Source organism: Bos indicus x Bos taurus, chromosome 19, assembly GCF_003369695.1.
Source record: "Bos indicus x Bos taurus breed Angus x Brahman F1 hybrid chromosome 19, Bos_hybrid_MaternalHap_v2.0, whole genome shotgun sequence".
NCBI lineage: Eukaryota > Metazoa > Chordata > Mammalia > Artiodactyla > Bovidae > Bos > Bos indicus x Bos taurus.
Genome location: NC_040094.1, coordinates 35,077,382 through 35,098,728, shown reverse-complemented (window position 1 = coordinate 35,098,728; position 21,347 = coordinate 35,077,382). Strand labels below are relative to the sequence as shown.

General features: G+C 49.9%; 1 protein-coding gene across 2 annotated transcripts in view; it reads left to right on the top strand.

Annotated features, from left to right (window-relative positions):
• The first annotated feature begins 7,252 nt into the window (after positions 1-7,252).
• Positions 7,253-21,347, top strand: part of SLC47A1 (solute carrier family 47 member 1) — a 30,391-nt gene continuing 16,296 nt past the window's right edge. For both annotated transcript variants that reach the window (XM_027516806.1, XM_027516805.1), the window contains exons 1-4: positions 7,253-7,766; positions 16,762-16,863; positions 18,431-18,499; positions 19,984-20,132. In XM_027516806.1, the coding sequence (XP_027372607.1) occupies positions 7,632-7,766; positions 16,762-16,863; positions 18,431-18,499; positions 19,984-20,132 (455 nt within the window). In that variant the 5' untranslated portion in view covers positions 7,253-7,631. The remainder of the gene's footprint in view (positions 7,767-16,761; positions 16,864-18,430; positions 18,500-19,983; positions 20,133-21,347) is intronic.

The following is a 21,347-nucleotide window of genomic DNA, read 5'->3' as shown; positions in this document are numbered from 1 at the left end:
ATCTTATTTCCTGAGACCTTAGAGATCTGAAGTGTTCATTTTTCTTTGGAATTGAATTAACAGTATAATAATGTTAGCATAGTACTGATACAAACTGTACAAATATGAGTTTTGATAGTAAAATTAGAAATGATCAAATTGCCTCTTTAAACAAATCTTAAATTTTATACCAGAGTATAGCTGATTAACAAAGTTGTGTTAACGAATTGTCTCTTTGGCACTTCAGAAGTGTTTACACGCTGGGATGGCATCTCTAGGGAGGAGATGGCTGGGTGAGAAGTGGCTTTTTCTTGACAAAAGACTCTGTCAGGGAGAAAAATGTTTTCCTCTGCCCTTCTAAGTTCTTCTGGCTGGTCTAAGAGAGACAGAGTAACACGAGAAAATCAAGTACAGTTTAATGTTGAAACCATTTACCTCAGATAGGGACTTGAACTCGGCCAAAACCCACGGTCTTCCAACTAAGATCACAGACCTGGTTTCAGGATCTAATGGAGCTCAGGTCCTTGATGTCTCATCGCAGAAAGCATTCAGTGAGAGACAAAATGATAGATAAGAAGTGGATTTCTTCAGACAGAAACACACTCCACAGAGTATGGACTGTGTCAGAGGGTGAGTATGGCCTTGAGATGTCGTGTGGTGAGCTTTCAAGGGCTGCGTGGTTTCACAGGCTAAACCACAGGCTAATTAGGGGAAGATTATTCCAATTGTTCTGAGGAAGGGGCAGAGATTTCCAGGGATTGGCCTACTGCTCACTTTTTGTTTTTGTTTTTTTCCCTAAGTTCTTCACTATTCTGTTTTTTTAAAAATAATTAAATTTATTTATTTATTTTAATTGGAGGATACTCGGCAATATTGTGATTGTTTTCTGCCATGCATCAACACAAACCGGCCATAGGTATATATGTGCCCCCCCAATCCTGAACCCCCCTCCCACCTTCCTTTCTACTCTGTCCCTCTAGGTTGTCCCAGAGCACCGGCTTTGGGTCCCCTGCTTCATACACAGACTTTTTGATCTTTGCTGGTTGACTTTAGAACTCTCATGGTGCCTCTGGGTGTGTCATTTAGCTTGCTGATGTGTTACAGTGAGCGTATACTGAGGATCAAGGTCTAGGCCTCTGAGTGGTCTAGGTTGTGCCCTGCTCCTTCCCTCCTGTTTCAATATCAGGGACTTCCTGGGGGTCCAGTAGCTAGGACTTTGGGTTCCCAATGCAGGGGGCCTGGATTCCATTCCTTGTCAGGGAACTAGATCGCACATGCCACAACTAAGACCCGGCACAACCAAATAAATAAATAGGACACAATGGATACTCTTTAAGGCCCATCCAGCATTAACACTCTAGTCTTCTCTTCAGCCTTGTTACTCTGAGTGTTGTCCTAAAACCTGCAGCAGAGACTGCCTGGGAGGAGAAATGCAGACCCAGACCCCACCCCAGTGCCACTGACCCCTTGTTCATCATTCAGTTGTGTTTGACTCTCTGTGACCCCAGGGACTGCAACACGTCGGGCTTCCCTGTCCTTCACTATCTCGTGGAGTTTGTTGCTTAGACTCATGTCCATTGATTCGATGATGCTATCCAGTCATCTCATTCTGTCACCCACTTCTCCTCCTGCCCTCAATCTTTCCCAGCATCAGGGTCTTTTCCAATATGTCAGCTCTTTGCATCAGGTAGCCAAAGTAGTAGAGCTTCAGCTTCAGCGTCAGTCCTTCCAATGAATATTCAGGACTGATTTCCTTTAGGATTGACTGGTTTGATCTCCTTGCTGTCCAAGGGATTCTCAGGAGCCTTCTTCAGCACCACAGTTCGAAAGCACTGATTCTTCAGCACTCAGCCTTCTTTGTGATCCAACTCTCACATCTGTACATGTGAGATGCTTTTTAAAAACATCTCCTGGTGATCTGCAGATGCTCTCCTACATAAACTTGAGGCTCCTCAGAGGGAAGAATGAAACAACCCACATGAATATAAATACATACATTTTATAGACTCGGGGGGCTAGGATGCCCCCTGGCAGTAGAGAAACGACGTCTTCATTTCTGAGCCATTTCTCTCATCTGACTCCATGGAATTTCTTCAAGTTCAATGTTTTGTTCCTAGAAACAACAGATACTCACAACCCATTTTCTGGGTGACAGGTGAGCAGATGAGCAGAGTTGGATAGTCCTATCTCCTCATCACCTGATGTAAAATTATGAGCTTTTATTCCACCTTCTCTGGAACCAGGCAGAAGTAATTTGCAGACTCCTCTCTGCCACATTAGCCACTTAGCCCTGGGCAAGTCGCTCAGCTGACAGACTCTGTAAACTACCCCGAAGAAATAGGTTAGTGATCCATCCAGGGTTGTTTCGAGGATTATGAACTCCCAGAGGAATGCACTTGCCAGAGTCCTGGATTAAGGTGGGGGTTGGCGATGTGATGGAAAGAGAACGTTGTTACATAAAACCACAGGCAGTGGTGTGACGTGCTTATGGCTGTTGTATTAGTCAGCTTGGGCTGCCATTACAAAACACATCAAAGACGAAGTGTCTTAACAGAAATTACCATTGTCGTGGTTCTGGAGGCTGAAATTTGCAGAGAAGGTGCCAGCTGACCCAGTTCCCGGTGAGGACTCTCTTCCTGGTGTGTGGATAGCCGCCATTTTGCTGAGTCCTTGCAGGGCCTTTCTCGGTCGCGCGTGGGCCCGGAGATCTCTCTTCCCCTGTTAGAGCCACCACTCTCGTCAGGTTCCACCCTCGTGACCTCATGGCACGTTAATTACCTCCAAATTACCTCCTCTCCTAGAGCTTCTCTGGTGGTTCAGATGGTAAAGAATCTGCCCACAATGCGGGAGACTCAGGTTCAATTCCTGCATTGGGAATATCCCCTGGAGAAGGAAATGGCAACCCACTCCAGTATTCTTGCCTTGAGAATCCCATGGACAGAGGAGTCTGGCGGGCTACAGTCCACGGGGTCACAAAAAGTCGGATACAACTGAAGCGACTCGGCACGGCATATTTCATGATAAGATTCTTGTTATGAATTAAAACAGATATGTATTTATTTATTTTTAGGTGCACTGGATCTTTGTTGCTGCATGTGGTCTTTCTCTAATTTCAGTGAGCAGGGGCTACTCTCTAGTTGCCGTGCATGGGATTCTCATCGCAGTGGCTTCTCCTGTAGAGCACACGTTTCAGTGGGTGTGGCTCGAGGGCTCTGTGGCACAGGGGTTCAGTTGCTTCTTGGGCACACAGAACCTTCCCGGACCGGGGACTGAACCCGTGTCCCATGCATTGGCTGGTAGATTCTTAACCTCTGAACCGGCAGGGAAGCCTTCAGACATTGTTTCTGAAGCTCTGCCACAGCACAACTGAAGTGACTTAGCACGCATGCACACACAGCACGGAAATGCCTGTGCTCTGGCCAGAGAGCCTTTCACTTTGATTCTTTTAATCCCAGTGGATGAAAAATGGAAGACACCAAGACAGAGACAGGTAAACAGTTTTGTAGGCATGTTATTCCCTATGAAATGTAACCCACAGAAGACAGGTGAAAGCTACAAGGGTGGCTTTGCAAGTAGACAACTTCAAAGTGTTCCCCAAATCCCCCACAACTACACAGTGGTTTTACCTGCTGTCAGAGGTGAGTCTTTGGAGGGTGTTTTCTAGGTATTGGCTCTAGCAGTGGGGGGTTGCTATGGGTCTGTGTAAACAATAGCTTCCGGGAGCTGAATTGCTATGGATATATTATTACTAACCAAAGTCCATACTTAACTCAGATTCCTTAGTTCTTGCTTAAGGTCCCTTTTCTGTTCCAGGGTCCCACTCAATCACCAGGGCGCATTCTGTCCTCGTTTATCTTAGGCTCCCCTTGGCTGTGACAGTTTCTCTGAATGTTCTTGTTTGGGTTGACATTGACAGATTTGAAGAGTGCTTATCAGGTGTTTTCATAGAATATTTCTCCATTGGGATTTGCCTGATGTTTTTCAGATGATTAGACTGGAGGGTTATGGGTTTTGGGGAGGAAGACCATAGAGATAAAGTGCCATTTTCATTACATCCTATCAAGATGCCCTCCTCCCCCCAAATCCCTGTCCCCCAGAACCTCAGGATGTGACCTGATTTGGAACTGGGGTCTTTGCAGATGTGATGAGGTTAATATGAGGTCACATGGGTTAGGGTGGGCTCTGATCCAGTGACTGGTGTCCTTTAAGGAGAGAAAACAGACACAGAGGCAGAGGTTGGAATTATGCTGCCAGAGGCCGAGAGATGCCAACAACTCCAGAAGCCAGGAGAGAGCCCTGGAGCAGATGCTCCCCGAGCCCCAGAGAAGGAACCAGCCCTGTCAGCTCCTGCATTTTAGACTTCTGGCCTTCAGCACTATGAGAGAATACACTGCTGTTGGGTTAAGCCACCAGCTACAGCACCCCTAGATACATACTTAAGCACATACTATGAGCCTGATTTATCACTGTTGATGTTAACCTTGGTCATGGGGCTGAGGTCATCTTTGCCAGGTTTCTCTGCTCTTAAGTCACTGTCTCCCCCTCCACACACACACCCTTCCATGGTGTGCTCTTTGGAAGGAAGTCCCTGGACACAGTCCCGTTGCACTTTATTTTTAAAAATTAACTGACTAATTAATTTTTGCCTGCCCTGGATCTTTGTTGCTGTGGCTCCCGGGCTCTAGAGTGAGAGCTCGGTAGCTGTGGTGAGTGGGCTCGGTTGCTCTGCTACATGTGGAAATGTCCCAGACCAGGGATTGAACCTGTGTCTCCTGGGTTGGCAGGAGGATTCTTAACCAGTGGACCACCAGGGAAGTCCCCACAGTCCTTTAAAGAGTTGGGAATGCTCCATGTCACAGGAGGGTTTATTTGAAGGCTCGTGAGAGTCCTTTGGACAGCAAGGAGATCAAACCAGTCCATCCTAAAGGAAATCAACTCTGAATATTCATTGGAAGGACTGATGCTGAAGCTGAAGTTCCAATACTTTGGGCACCTGATGTGAAGAACTGAGTCATTGGAAAAGACCCTGATGCTGGGAAAGATTGAAGGCGGGAGGAGAAGGGGATGACAGAGGATGAGATGGTTGGATGGCATCACCGACTCAATGGACATGAGTTTGAGCAAACTCCAGGAGATGGTGAAGGTCAGGGAAGCCTGGCATGCTGCAGTCCATGGGGTCACAAAGAGTCGGATACAACTAAGCAACTAAACAACAACAATCGTGAAAGAGGCTTTTCTCCTTCCAGTATTCTCATATATGTTGTTACCAAGATAAAGGACTGATCATATATGTTGAAGGACTTAAGTGTAGCAACTTTTAAATTCCTTTAATTAATCCTATTAGCTTTATCCCCATGTAATTTCTTTGGGCCATTTGGAATTATAACCATGAACAATGTTTTGGTATCTTCTCAGTAGTCATACATCACATGTCTGTTTCATGACTTCTAACGTTGGCCAGGATACCAGAAGACCATTAAAGAGCTGGGCTTGGAGATGTAGCATAGATCCTAGCATTTTTGTCTGGCGGGACCCTCCCTCTGTGTAACTCTGGTGGGACTCTTGCCAGTGACAGACAGCACCCAACCTTTCTGGTATAGAGTTGAGCCAAAGGTTTTGGGTCCAGCCAAACAAGACCCTATTTCCCCGGCCAGGGTGGCAAAGGCAGGCAGGAAACGTAAACAGGGCCAACCAATTTTCTCCGTTTTTGGTTTGTTTGGTCCTGAAGAGAAGTGGGGAGGGTCTTATTATCTGGATCACAAGGTAGGAAAGATGGGAATGAGGATTAGGGGAGGCTAGCCTCCCGAATAAGCAAAGAGGGGCTGCCTACAGAGAAAGACGAGGCTGAGGAGTGAAGAGCAAATAGTGGGGAGGGGACTTCCGTAGTGGTCCAGGTTAAGAATCTGCCTTCCAGTGCAAGGGACTCAGGTTCGATCCCTGGTGGGGGAACTAAGATACCGCATGCCACTGCCGGGCAACTAAGCCGAGCTCTGTAACTAGAGAGAAGCCTCCACACCATGATGAAAGACTCGTGGAACTAAGATCCCACATGCCTCAATGAAGGCAAGACTCCATACACCCAATAAAATTAAATTTAATTAATTAATTTTTTAAATGGTTGAGAGAAGAGGGTGGGGAAGACAGATGGGGAGGCAGAACACTCATGACCTTGTTGTAAATCCCTGAAGCCAGACTTCTAGCTGTGTGACCCTCTCAGGATTTATGTTTTCCTTTTTCTAGAATTGGGCCTCTTAAAACAAAGGGAACTTTGACTGTTACTGAAATCACTCTCGTCTTGGTGGCTAACTTTTCTTAGGCAATTACCCTATACCAACCAGGCTGAGAGCTCTTAGTCCATCTCAACGTTCTTTCTTTTGGCCACCTGACTTGAGGGACGTTAGTTCCCCAGGGGAGGACTGAACCCTTGTCACTGGCAGCGAAAGTGCAGAGTTCCAACCACTGGACCACACCATCTCATTTAATCCTCACCACAAAGGGCAGCTGTAGATATGGTTTCGAGTTCACAGATGGGAAAACTGAGGCTCTGAGGGACCAGCAAGTTGCTGGCGCTCTCCCCATAGACCCTGGTGGTGTCTCCTGAGCCCAGGTTTGCTGACACACAGCCTCTTGGTCCCTTTGCCAACAAACACTTGGCACTGGCCATCTGCCTCTACCAGGATGCAGTCACTGGCCACTGCAGCCCCAACCTTCATCACACCCTGAAAGGATTTCAGAGTGGAGATCAGGAATGAGGCTGTCTGCTCTGGGAAAATCCTGGCAGAACAAGCCTGCAGAAGATATTCTCAGGAGAAGATTTTATGAGCCTAATTCTTGCATCTCCTCATGTCTAGAAAAACACTAAAATCATGAAGGGGGACATCTGCTCCTGACCAGCAGGAAACCTTTGCTAAAGAGTGTGCTTGACTGCACACTGCCCCCTTCACTAAAATAGTGCATAATACTGACCCCCCTCTACCCCCACTCCCATTTTCGGAGCAGTTCCTCAGAGCTCTCTGAAATGTCACCTTCCAGGCTATAGTCCTCATTTTGCCCACACTAAAACTTAACTCACAACTCTCTCACGGAGCATTTTAAAAATCAATACCCTTATCCAGCTGTTGGATAAACATCCAAGACCAGAGAACCTGAGTCCTGACGCTTGAAAATGTGGCCTCGTGCGCTATCCTGGCAGAGTCTAAATTAAAGAACGGGCGCACGCGGGCTGGGTGGGGCGGGAAGAAGAGCGTCCGCACAGTCAAGTCCTGTGCGGTCTCCCAGCCTGCGTGCAGAGCAGGCGCTCCGGGAGCCGGAGGTTTCTGGCTGCGGGCGCGGGCTCTCAGTGGCCAGCCCGCCAGCGCTTCCACGCGGCTTTCAGACCCCCAGCCCTGGGAGGTGTGGAGCCGGCGAGGGCCGGAGGACCCAGCCCCCGCCGCGCTTTCCACTTTCTGCTTCTTTCCGGAGCTTCCTTCAACTGTGTATTCGGAGTCCCGGAGTTGGCAGGCCTTGGCCAGCTAAGCGGGCGACCTGGGCCGGGCGGCGGGGGCGCGTCCAAGGTGGGCGGCGGGCGGCCCGGGGCGGGGACTGGAGCGCGGCTGGCCCGGCCGGGCCTCCCCTCGGCTTCCTGCGCGCTCCCCGTGGCCGGCGCCCGGTACATGGAGGCGTCCGAAGAGCTTACACCCGGGCCGGGAGCCCGGGCGCTCAGCCCGGAGCGCCGCGCGCCGCGCTGTCTGCGGCTGGCCGACCTCCGGCGGGAGCTACGGGCGCTCCTGTTCCTGGCGGGCCCCGCGGTGAGTAGGGGGCCTCACCGGGGGCTGGTCCCGGGGGCGGGGGTCCCCGGGGGCAGAGCTAGCGGGAGGCGGCGGGCGGGCGCGCGCGGGGCCACGGTCCTGGGAGCCTGGAGGCGGGCAGGTCCCGGCGCCTCCGCGTGCGCCCGGGCCGCGCTGGCCGCCCTGCGCGGCTGGACAGCTAGGGAACGGAACCGGCCGCGTCCAATCTCCCGCTCCGGAGCCTTCTCTGGATGAGGGCTCCCGAGGAACAGGCAGAAGCCACCAGAACCGCAAAACACTGCGGAGAACACCGAAAACTAGCCGTCGATTCTGGCCGTGAACGTGCGTCTCTGGAGTAACTCCAGGTGGGGAGCGGTGTCTTTTAGACCCACATCTTCAGGACCATTTCTTCGTTGCATAAATCAGCCTCTGCCCAAGGAAACTAGCGGCATCCTGCCCCACACGCCCTCCCCCAATTCTTGTGCTTAAAACGTTTTTGATGTGGTTCTCTTTGGGGCTGAGGTTTTTTTTTTCTCCATTATCATTGTCAGTTTAGGACTCTTTCTGTGTTTTCTATTTAAAGGTAATTAGAATTTTGAAACCACAACACCCACAAAACAGAATCTCATCATTGTTCTGCCAGTTTGGGTGATTTTCAAATCAACAGGGTAGGGGAGCCCTTTCTTCAGACAAGAAGAACCTGGGATGGTTCTAAGGGGAGAATAAGCTTTTGGACTGGAGAAGGGAATGGTTCCCCACTCCAGTATTATTGCCTGGAGATTCCCATGGACAGAGGAGCCTGGTGGGCTACAGTCCACAGGGTCACAGAGAGTCAGACACAACTGAGCAACTAACACACAAGCTGTTGGGCTCTGGGGTGATGAGACATTCTGCACCTGCAGAGGCTGAGGCAGACAGGAGTGACCTGATGGTGACCCTGCTGTTTGTGGGATCCTGAGATGCCCATTGTGTTGTACCGGGTGGCATGGATGAGACCGGGAGAAAGCCATGGCTTGAAAATCCATGTAGCGGGGAGCTGTTGGCAGCCAGAGGGAAAAGAACACCTGGTTAGGAATCTTTCTTGTGGGTCCAGTTCTCTGCTTTGGCCTCAGAAGGGAGGTTAGGAAACGGCTATGTGAACCTGAGTCGTCTGGTAACCTCTTCTAGCTTCTGTTAATCCATCCATAAAATGCGGATAATAATACCATGCTTGGCCCAACATTATCTCACAGGTTACTGTGAGAAAGGTCTCTGTAAGGCTTCCCAAGTGGCTCAGCAGTAAAGAATCTGCCTGCCAATGCAGGAGACGTGGGTTCAATCCCTGGGTTGGGAAGATTCCCTAGAGGAGGAAATGGCAAGCCACTCCAGTATTCTTGCCTGGGAAATCCCATGGACAGAGGAGCCTGGGTCCATGAGGTCACAGAATAGGACATGACTTGAGCAACTAAACATGCAAAGCTGCTATTGCTCTGCTAAGTCACTTCAGTTGTGTCCAGCTTGCCACCCCATGGACCATAGGCTGCCAGGCTCCTCTGTCCCCGGGATTTCCCAGGCAAGAACACTGGAGTGGGTTGCCATTTCCTTCCCCAGAGGATCTTCCTGACCAGGGATCGAAACCTTATCTCTTATGTCTCCTACATTGGCAGGTGAGTTCTTTATCACTAACACCACCTGGGAAGCCCCCCCAAAATGAATAACTAAACAAGGTAGCCTCTGAGATGCAGCCCTCCCAGGGCAGGCCCCTGTCTCTGCTGGCCCCCAGAATCACCCAGTCCCCTTGATGGACCTGTCGGTCTGCAGGGATGGTTAGCACATGGCTGACATGCAGCCGCCCGCCCTTTCTCTCTGTACACCTGTGTGTGTGTGCCTGTGATGATGTTAATTATAAGCGTAATCTATGTTCCTTGTAGAAAAAATAAAACCGAGACAAATGAAAGGAAAAATCTCTGAAATGATCTGAGATAACCGGAGAGTTGGGAAATGTTCCTTGCAGCCGTTTGTGGGAGTTTCTGTTTGACTACTTTATGCAGTCGGGTCATAGAGTTCTGACACCTGTTTAATTGGTCATGGGTTGTATATGGGCCCCTCTTGGTCCCTCTCTGTCTCTGTTCCCCTCTCCTCTGGGTTTTCTGTTTCCTGGGGGCATGAGGGAGGGGAGAGGTGCCCCTCATTGCCTGCTCAGGGTCCCCCTCTTCGCTTTCTGAGGGTCCACCATCCATTAGGTAGGACCTTGGTCTGAGGTTCCTCTCTCTGCTTTTCTATCTCCCGTTCACCCTATCCCTTCCAGGCCTCTCATATCAACACTGACCCATGAGGATCCAATGTAGGAATCAGGTTGAGGGATTAGGATTTACCACACCTGCAGTGAGCTTTAAATGAGGGCTGTAAAGAGAGAATAATGCAGAACACAAAGGCAAGCATGTGAGATGAGCTGTGCACATCTGAACAGAGGCTGGGCCACATTTTCCTTTAAAGATTTAGGTAAACTGTGCGTTTGTTGGGGCAGGAAGGCAGTTGTTGAAGTTACCTGGCCTTAGGCATTTCAGCTGAACTTTCTCCTCGTCATTAGCTTCTCTTCACCAGACTGAACTGTCAGTCCTGAAGAATAATCTCAAAGAGGGATTGCGTGCTCCTCAGGGACACAGGCTGTGCAGTGCATTGGTGAGGATAGAAAAGATCTGCGGTAGCCAGGTCCAGACAGAGGGCACTGGTTTCCATCTCCATGGAAACAGGCTCACCCAGGAGAGAGTTGAGAGGGTCTAAGGCTGAAGGACAAAGACTAGTGACAACGCCCCCCAAGCAGAAGGGCATCTGAGAGACTGGCTTCCTGCCCACGAACCTGCAGGCTGATCTCTGACTGTTACCCTGTAGGTGGGGAATGAGGAGCCAGGGGTGTTCAGTGACCTTATGTAAGATGTCGCAGGACCAGACTTGCTGGAGGCAGAAAATAACCTTGGCCGAAGGTGGTAGCTCCTGGGCAGTCCAGTGGTTAGGACTCTGAGCTTTCACTGCCAAGGGCCCAGTTTCAGTCCCTGGTCAGGGAACTAAGATCCCACAAATCCAACTGCCTCCTGCCCTCACCTTTTCCCAGCCCCAGCCATCCCTCACACCCCACCCCATCCTGCCTGGAACGTTCTCCCAGACAGGCCCCCTTCACTTGCCCGCTCACCAGCCAGGTTGCGGCAGAAACTTCTGTGACTCCTGGGTTCCTGTGTTGTCTGCAGTGCCCGTCTTGTGTGATCCTCTGTGTTGCTCCGTGTTGAACATCTTTCCCTGTGATGCCCTGGGTTCCCTGGGGTGGGGCTGGAGCCATGGTGTTCCCCTTACTCAGATCCATGCTCCCGTGCTTGGCCTGTACTCTGTGCTCCGAAGGAGTGGACAAGAATTGACCTTCTTTTTTTTTTCAATTTCAAATTTATTTAATATAAATTTATTAATTTTAATTGGAGGCTAATTGCTTTACAATATTGTATTGGTTTTGCCATACATCAACATGAATCCACCACGGGTGTACATGTGTTCCCCATCCTGAACCCCCCTCCCACCTCCCTCCCCATCCCATCCCTCTGGGTCATCGCAGTGCACCAGCCCCGAGCACCCTGTATCATGCATCGAATCTGGACTGGCGATTCGTTTCACATATGATAATATACATGTTTCAATGCCATTCTCCCAAATCATCCCACCCTCTCCCTCTCCCACAGAGTCCAAAAGACTGTTCTATACATCTGTGTCTCTTTTGCTGTCTCGCATACAGGGTTATCGTTACCATCTTTCTAAATTCCATATATATGTATTATACTGTATTGGTATTTTTCTTTCTGGCTTCACTCTGTATAGTAGGCTCCAGTTTCATCCACCTCATTAGAACTGATTCAAATGTATTCTTCTTAATGGCTGAATAATACTCTCTTGTGTATATGTACCACAGCTTTCTTACCCATTTGTCTGCTGATGGACATCTAGGTTGCTTCCATGTCCTGGCTACTATAAACAGTGCTGCGATGAACATGGGGGTACACGTGTCTCTTTCAATTCTGGTTTCCTCAGTGTGTATGCCCAGCAGTGGGATTTCTGGGTCGTATGGCAGTTCTATTTCCAGTTTTTTAAGGAATCTCCACACTGTTCTCCATAGTGGCTGTACTAGTTTGCATTCCCACCAACAGTGTAAGAGGGTTCCCTTTTCTCCACGCCCTCTCCAGCATTTATTGCTTGTAGACTTTTGGATAGCAGCCATTCTGACTGGCATGAGATGGTACCTCATTGTAGTTTTGATTTGCATTTCTCTGATAATGAGTGATGTTGAACATCTTTTCATGTGTTTGTTAGCCATCTGTATGTCTTCTTTGTTTAGTTCTTTAGCCCATTTTTTGATTGGGTAGTTTATTTTTCTGGAATTGAGCTGTAGGAGTTGCTTGTATATTTTTGAGATTAATTCTTTGTCAGTTGCTTTGTTTGCTATTATTTTCTCCCATTTTGAAGGCTGTCTTTTCACCTTGCTAATAGTTTCCTTTGTTGTGCAGAAGCTTTTAATTTTAATTTGTTTGTTTAATTTTGCTTTTATTTCCAGTATTCTGGGAGGTGGGTCATAGAGGATCCTGCTGTGGTTTATGTTGGAGAGTGTTTTGCCTATGTTCTCCTCTAGGAGTTTTATAGTTTCTAGTCTTATGTTTAGATCTTTAATCCATTTTGAGTTTATTTTTGTGTATGGTGTTAGAAAGTGTTCTAGTTTCATTCTTTTACAAGTGGTTGACCAGTTTTCCCAGCACCACTTGTTAAAGAGATTGTCTTTTCTCCATTGTATATTCTTGCCTCTTTTGTCAAAGATAAGGTGTCCATAGGTGCATGGATTTATCTCTGGGCTTTCTATTTTGTTCCGTTGATCTATATTTCTGTCTTTGTGCCAGTACCATACTGTCTTGATGACTGTGGCTTTGTAGTAGAGCCTGAAGTCAGGCAGGATGATTCCTCCAGTTCCATTCTTCTTTCTCAAGATTGCTTTGGTTATTCAAGATTTTTTTTTTTGTATTTCCATACAAATTGTGAAAGTATTTGTTCTAGCTCTGTGAAAAATACCATTGGTAGCTTGATAGGGAGTGCATTAAATCTATAGATTGCTTTGGGTAGTATACTCATTTTCACTATACTGGAGAATCGACCTTCTGAGAGTCAGGTGATTGGGTCCTGACTGCGCTTCTGACCTGGCTGCGTGACTGAGGGCTGGGTGTCCAGCTTGCCCCCCTGCCTGCACTTACCTCAGGTATGTGCACCCAGTGACCTGGCATCCTGCCAGGCTGACCTTTGCTGCTGATGCTGACCTTCCTGGCATCTCTGGATGGGGCGAGGATGGACCCTTGGGGACTGGGCTGGTACAGCACACCAGGCAGGCTCACACCCTCTGTCCTTCTGGCATCCAGCCCCAGAGGGCACTCTCCCAAAGCCTCCTGGCCAGAAAACGAGGGTCTCCATGACAGGAGGCAGAGACATGCACAGACAGCCCGGCCATCTCTGTTGTCCACTTACCCCTGTCTGAACCCCAGGCAGGAGTCCTTGAGGTGCTGGGGGAACAACCTGTGGGCCCAAAAGCAAGCCCTGTAGGTTCTGTAGGTCTGGTCCTTGACGGCCCCCACTTGATTGGACAAGTATAGTGGGGTGCGGGGGGGAGTATGCTGAAAAACAGATCCCTCAGCCCATGGACATCTGGACTCTGTCGCTTGAAGTGGGACTGGGCATGAGTCTTCTGACCAAGACCCTTGGGTGATCTCAGGTGTGTGGTTAGCAAACGTGAACTCTGGAGCCAGGACCCCCTCCGCCCCTGAGGCTGGGGTGTGGCAAGTCTGGCCATCCAAGGACTGCACCACTGGGATGACCCACCTTCAACCCAACGGTTGAGTGGATTAGCTCTGCACAAGACGTGGGTTTGATTCCTGGGTCAGGAAGATCCCCTAGAGGAGGAAATGGCAACGCATTCCAGTATTCTTGCCTGGGAAATCCCATGGACAGAGGAGCCTGGCAGGCTACAGTCTATAGGATCACAAAGAGTCAGACACTACTGAGCACACACACACACACATACACGCACAGACACACACACATGCACTCATGGATTATCTCAGCTAGATTTCCCAGCCTCTGCTCTGAGAGATCCCACCCGTGCACTAGGCATTCACCCTAAGAAAATGTCTGGCCCCACCCAAGTAAGAAAGACATTCTGTGCAGTGTGATTTGTATCAGCAAAACCTGGGAAGCAGCCCAGAGACCTGACCATGGAGGAGGCAAGTGCATTTTCCTGTGAAGCCACAGAAACAGCTTACATGTGGCCTGCGGAGTGACCGGACATTGTGTTACGGAAATATTGAAGTCTGATGAAAAAGGGGAAAACAGATCTATGACTATCATTTGCAACAGTTTATGACAGTTCAGTTCAGTTCAGTCACTCAGTCGTGTCCGACTCTTTGCGACCCCATGAACTCTTTGTGACCCCAGCACGCCAGGCTTCCCTGTCCATCACCAACTCCCAGAGCTTGCTCAAACTCCTGTCCATTGTTGAGTCAGTGATGCCATCCCACCATCTCATCCTCTGTTGTCCCCTTCCTCCCTCCTTCAATCTTTCCCAGCATCAGGGTATTTTCCAATGAGTCAGTTCTTCACATCAGGTGGCCAAAGGATTGGAGTGTCAGCTTCAGCATCAGTCCTTCCAATGAATATTCAGGACTGATTTCCTTTAGGATGGACTGGTTTGATCTCCTTGCTGTCCAAGGGACTCTCAAGAGTCTTCTCCAACCACGGTTCAAAAGCATCAGTTCTTCAGCGCTCAGCTTTCTTTATGGTCCAACTCTCACATCCATGCATGACTACTGGAAAAACCATAGCTTTGACTAGATGGACCTTTGTTGGCAAAGTAATGTCTCTGCTTTTTAATATGCTGTTTAGGTTGGTCATAGCTTTTCTTTCAAGGAGCAAGTGTCCTTTAATTTCATGGCTGCAGTCACCATCTGTAGTGATTTTGGAGCCCCCCAAAATAAAGTTTCTCACTATTTCTATTGTTTCCCCATCTATTTGCCATGAAGTGATGGGACCAGATGCTATGATCTTAGTTTTCTGAATGTTGAGCTTTAAGCCAACTTTTTCACTCTCCTCTTTCACTTTAATCAAGAGGCTTTTTAGTTCCTCTTCACTTTCTGCCATAAGGGTGGTGTCATCTGAATATTTGAGGTTATTGATATTTCTCCTGGCAATCTTGATTCCAGCTTGTGCTTCATCCAGTCCAGCATTTCTCATGATGTACTCTGCATAGAAGTTAAATAAGCAAGTGACTGTATACAGCCTTGACATACTCCTTTCGCGATTTGCAACCAGTCCATTTTTCCATGTCCAGTTCTAACTGTTGCTTCTTGACCTGCATATAGATTTCTCAGGAGGCAGGTAAGGTGGTCTAGTATTCCCATCTCTCGAAGAATTTTCCACAGTTTGTGGTGATCCACACAGTCAAAGGCTTTGGCATAGTCAATAAAGCAGAAGTAGATGTAGTTTATGCACAAAAAGGCTTAAAAAAAACTGAAAAGATTGATAGTGATGCTGAATATACCCAAATAAGGGCCCTGTGCCCTTTAAAGTTAATATAAATTCACAATCAAAGAGACACCAACTCTGTGAATGAAACCACAGAATATCTGTGGGGTGGGGACAGCATTTAGTCATGGCCACTTCCTGGGAACAGGCCTACGGGGGCCCCTGGTTCTGACTTTAGGGTCTACAGAATTGGGGTTTTCATATCAACCTTTTTCAAAATTTCTATTTATTTTTGGCTGTGCTGGGTCTTCATTGCTGTGTGGGCTTTTCTCTAGCATTCTGGGTGGGGGCTTCTCTCTAGTTGCAGTGTGAAACTTTGGTCTCTGCAGTGGGGGAAGCAGGAACTGGGTCGAGGTTTGGAATTCGATGTGGAGATGTATGCACCCTCGCCGCCGCACACGCATGCACACGTGCACACACGGCTGAGAGCAGGCCTCTCAAGGTCTGTCGATCTGGGTCCACCTGTGGAGATGTACCTGTCTGTCTCCAGGTGCAGGGAGGGAAAGCAGGCGGTCACCTGTACCGTCACCAGCAGGGCCAGGTCTGATGCCCACATGGCAATCTTGGGTGGTTGCGGCGCTAGCCGATGGCAGTGTGGGTCGACAGAGGTGAGGACGAGGGTCACTGGGAGCCTCGCCTGAGATCACCGGAGGAGCTTTCGCCCTCGAAGGACTGAACGGCAGCAGTGCTGGCTGGACCTGCACAAGCTCCCTGAGCCCCGGGTGTGCACTTTGAGAGGGGCGTGTGGGGCCGATGGGCTTCCCGGGAAGTCCTGCACCTCCCGGGTCTGGCAGGTCACAGAAGGTGGTTTTAAATTAACCTGAGGAGATAAGTCAGTGTCCAGAGGTGAGGCTGGAAGTTCTGGAATGGTGAGGGAGAATGAGTCCGTGTTCCTCAAGCTGCATTTGCCCTCATATTGGAGGCTTTGTGGAATCTGAGATGCTTGGCAGACTGGTGATGATTCACTCCATCGTTCCAGACCCCACTGGCCTTCCATTGAGGTAGCCTCAGGTCCGCCTCAGGAGTTCCTCTCCGTGGACTGTTCTGCTGGCCGTTGAAAGCTGTTCTCTTCAGCCCTCAGGAGGAATCTGAAATAACAACGGGGTCATCCCAGGAGGCAGCCTCTAGAAATTTCAGGGAAAATAGGCATGCAGTCTACGGTATGAGAATCTACAGTGAAAAATAAATTTTAAAAGTTGGAAGTTCTCAGAAACATGATACTGGAGGCAGCAAATGAACTTGCATATTTTTCAAGAAGTCCACCCGAGGCTGCTCGTTTGCCTGTGAGAGCTGGCGGAGGCTCCGTGCAAGCCAGACCTCCTTACCTCTGGTCCAAGCCCACCGGGGAGGGCGGGGTCACCTGGGAGCCCCCACCCCCCGCCGCCTTCCTTCCACTGCCATGGCGGCCCTCACCTGCAGCTTCGTGTTTTCTGTCTCTTCCCAGTTCCTGGCCCAGTTGATGGTGTTCCTCATCGGTTTTGTGAGCTCTGTGTTCTGCGGGCACCTGGGGAAGCTGGAGCTGGACGCTGTCACACTGGCAATTGCTGTACGTACAGGGCTGGCCAGCTGAGAGATAGGAAGCCGTCTGTGTGTTCATTTGCTCCTGTGGCTCTTACAGATGATCAGAGTTTTGGGGCTTCAGGGAAGACACATACGTGCCTGAATCTCTCACTGTTGGAGGCCACTGGTCTGAAAGGGGTTTCACTGGACTAACCTCCAGGTGTGGGCAGGGCTGGGACCGTGTTTCCGTCCTCAGCCTACCTCTCCTTCCCCAGGGAGCCGCCCCAGGTATGTGTCTCCTCAGGTGCCAGGCTCCGGAGGGGGCGTCTTTGGAGGGCCAGAATTCTGTCTGCCACGCCAGCTAGTCTGCCATCCCTGGAGCTCTGGCTCCCACCCTGACCCCACATCTGGAAGTAGGGAATTGTTCACCAGTAGAAACCCTCCCCCCTCCCCCAGCTCTGGATTTGTCTCTTATCCCGAGATGCCAGAATATGAAACCCTGGGTGCCCGGGTCCAAACCTGAAACTGGGAGGAGGGACTTCCCTGGTAGTCCAGTGGTTAAGAATCTGCCTTTCAGGGCAGGGGACATGGGCTGGATCCCTGGTGGGGATCCCTTGTTGTTCCACAACAAAGACCCAGCTCAGCCTACCGCGCCCCCCCCCAACCCCAAATAATAATAAAACTTTAAAAAATTTAAATAATAAAAATTAAAAAAATCAGGAGGCACCAGTCCTCTCTGTACCCCAGACGTGAGCCCCACAGCCACAGAGAGGTGTCATTGCCCTCAGCCGTGGTTGCTGGCTTGGGGGCCCTGCCAGCCTGTTCACTTGGGCCAGCAGATGTTTCGCTCAAGTTCTTGCCTCAGGTGTGTCCTCTGAAATGCCCGCATCGGCCTCCCACACCTGGTCCATCGGGCATTTGAACTTGCCACCTCTGAGCCTGCAAGGTGCTCTGAACCATCCCCAGGGGCTCGTGGATTGCTTTGCTTTCAGGGAGCAGCGTGGACAACCCTGGTTTAATTATCCTTTTTGGTCTCTGATGTTTGGATATTTGGGGAACTCAGCAAGCTTCCCACAGATCCTTCTTGGCCACGGAAGTGCAGGAAAGCTGGTGCTTCCGGGCTGGGCCTGGCGGGGACTGCTGTCCCTGGTGCTTCCTGCAGACTCAGGGGGCAGCGGGTGGAGGCAGGCAGGGCCTCAGACTTCCCTGGTTTGGGGATGCTGTGGATGCTGGAAGGCATGAGTCTTGGCTCTGAGACTTGTTCCTGCTCTCGCAGAGTCCTTCAGGGCGTTGTGTGGGTCATCCTTGGTCACTAGCAAGTGGGCTCACCCAGGACTGCTCTGTGCCATGCCGCAGGCCCCTTAAGAAGGGTTCATGGTCCTCGGAACCTCGGAAAAAGGTGCCCAAGACCTGGGGAACAAATGTCTAAGAAAGACTAATGCAGTGTTGTCACCACGGCCTTGAATGTCCTTTCCTCCCAACACTGTGTCTGTCCTTTAATTCAGGGCACGGGGAGGTCTGTGCACAGGCTCTGGGCGGAGTGCTGAGGGCTCCGGGGCTCTGACGGGCAGAGGGGGAACCTGCCCCCAGCCTCCTCCCTGGTTTGTTCCCAGGTGGTCAACGTTACTGGTGTCTCAGTGGGGTTCGGCTTGTCTTCTGCTTGTGACACTCTCATCTCCCAGGTGAGTGGCAGCCCCAGGTCAGGTCACTCCCCCGCCCCGCACCAGTTGGAGGGTGGAGTCCCCCAGGGCAAACCCTTGCCACATTTCTCAGCTCTCCTGCTGGCTCCAAAGTGTGGCCACAGGTCTCTCTGTTCTGGGAAGTGGCGTTTTTCTGCATGACTGCCCTACTGCTACGTCTTGACAGATAGGGGATGTTTTGTAAAAGTCCCTTTTATCACTTCCAACATTGTGGAGCTTGGTATGTCCAGGGGTCCTCAAACGGGCATGTGTGTCAGAGTCACTTGGGGGCCCCCCACCAACCATAAGCCTGAAGAACCAGGTCTTGGGTTTGGGGTGGGGAATGTCCTGACTGGTTGTGTATGCCGGTCCCAGTGGCTAATTTCAAGCTGCCCAAGATGTCACTGAGCTGGCTGGGGAGGGCTGTGCATGGTGGGTTTTGTAAGCAATAGGGGCTGGCTCCAGTGCCCCCCCCATCCCCAAGTTTCTGCATCAGTAGGTCTGGGGAGGGGGAGGCCCAGGACATCATATTTCTAATCAGTTTCCAGGTGAGGCCACCCTGACTGCACATTAGGATTACATGAACATGGGGAGATTTTACAAATTATTGGTGTCTGGGACCTACTGTGGACCAGTTAAGTCCAGACTTATCTTTATCAAGCCCCTGTCATCAATGATTTAAAAATGTTCCCCAAATTAAACATCCATTTATGATAAAAACTCTTCAGAAAATAGGCACAGAAAGAACGTACCTCAATATAATAAAGACCATACAGAAAAAGACCCTGGTGCTGGGAAAGATTAAAGTCAAGAGAAGGGGGCAGCAGAGGATGAGATGGTTAGATAACATCACTGACTCAATGGCATGAGTTTGCACAAACTCCAGGAGATGGTGAAGGACAGGAAAGCCTGGTGTGCTGCAGTCCATGGGGTTGCAGAGAGTCAGACATGACCGAGTGACCAAACAATGATTAGGTCACAGCTAACATACTCAATGGTGAAAAGCTGAAACCTTTTCCTCTAAGATCAGGAATCAGACAAGGATGCCCTCTTGCTCCACTTTTATTCAACATAGTATTGGAAGTCTCAGCCATAGAAATCAGAGAAGAAAAAGAAATACAAGAAATCCCAATTGGAAAGGAAGAAGTAAAACTGTCACTGTTTACAGATGACATGATGCTATAGAAAATCCTAAAGACGCCACCAGAAAGCACCTGGAGCTCATCAATGAATTTGGTAAAGTTCTAGGACACAAAATTAATATGCAGAAACCTGTTGTGTTTCTATACCCTAACAATGAAATATCAGAGATATAAGAAATGTTCCTTAGGTGATTCTGATGAGCAGCGACGTTTGAGAACCACTGATACCTAAAATGTAGCAGTTTCTGGGGCCATCTGTCTCTCTGTGGGGCGTGATTGGAGGCCTCTGGGGGACAGTGAGGGTGCCGTTTCTGTGTTAATGTGTTGGTTTGACTGTGCACGCAGACGTTTGGGAGCCAGAACAAGAAGCACGTGGGCGTCATCCTGCAGCGAGGCGTGCTGGTGCTGCTGCTCTGCTGTCTGCCCTGCTGGGCGCTCTTCCTCAACACCCAGCTCATCTTGCTGCTCTTCAGGCAGGACCCGGCCGTGTCCAGGTGAGATGGGCCACCCCCTGGCAGGATGGGTCCATCCCGGCAGAAAGATGGTGCCAGCCAGGTTCAGACTCTGGGGGTTCCCAAGGCCAGGGACAGGCCATGCATGAGGAGCAGGTTAAGCTGTCCTCAGCTGACTCTCCATACCTGGCCCATGGGATAACATACCTGGTCCTCATTTGGGTAACTTTCAGGTAAATAGTTCTGGGTGAAATATGATCTGCAAACACCCTCCACATGAAATGGTGGTTCATGGTGTTGATTCCCGGTTCTGTGATTCTTGGCCCTGGTCAATATTAAAATCACCTGAATGCTTTTAAAGCCCACCGCTGGGGAATTCCCTGGTGGTGCAGCAGTTAGGACTCTGTGCTTTCACTGCCAAGGGCCCAGGTTCGATTCCTGGTTGGGGAACTGAGATCCTGAAAGCCGCATGGTGTGGCATTGGAGAAGGAAATGGCAACCCACTCCAGTATTCTTGCCTGGAGAATCCCAGGGATGGGGGAGCTTGGTGGGCTGTCGTCTGTGGGGTCACACAGAGTCGGACACGACTGACGTGACTTAACAGGAGCAGCAGCATGGTGTGGCAGAAAAACAAAAAAACAACGCCCTCCCCTCCTCTGGTGCCCTCCCCCAGCATGTTGTTCTTTTCATTTGTTTGTTAAAATATTTAGTTATTTGGCTGCATACGAGATCTTTGATCTTGGTTGCCACCTGTGGGATCTTTAGTTGCGGGATCTTTAGTTGCAGCATCTAGTTCCCTGACCAGGGATCGAACCTGGGCCCCCTGCATTGGGAACACAGAGTCTTAGCTACTGGATCACCAGGAAGTCCCTAGCATTCTGGTTTAATTGGCCTGAGGTGCAGCCTGGGTGTCCATGTCTTTCAAAGCTCTCCTAGATGATTCTAAAATGTGACGCAAGGTTTGAGAGCCGCTGGTTTAGTTGATAAAGACCTTTTATGACTTTCTGCTCAACCAGTGGCTCTGAACCCAGGGGACACTTGGAATGTTACAAGACGTTTCTGGACGTCAGAACTGGTATGGGGGTGTCGCTGCTGGTAGAAACCAGAGATGCTCCATCTTGGGATACACAGGACTGCCTCCACGGCAAGAATTACCCAGCCAGGGTGCCCAGTTTGAACCCCGTGTCCTGGACCTGGAGAGACTTGGGAGAACCAAGAATGGCCACTCGGGTCATAGGATGACATGTTCTGTGTAGA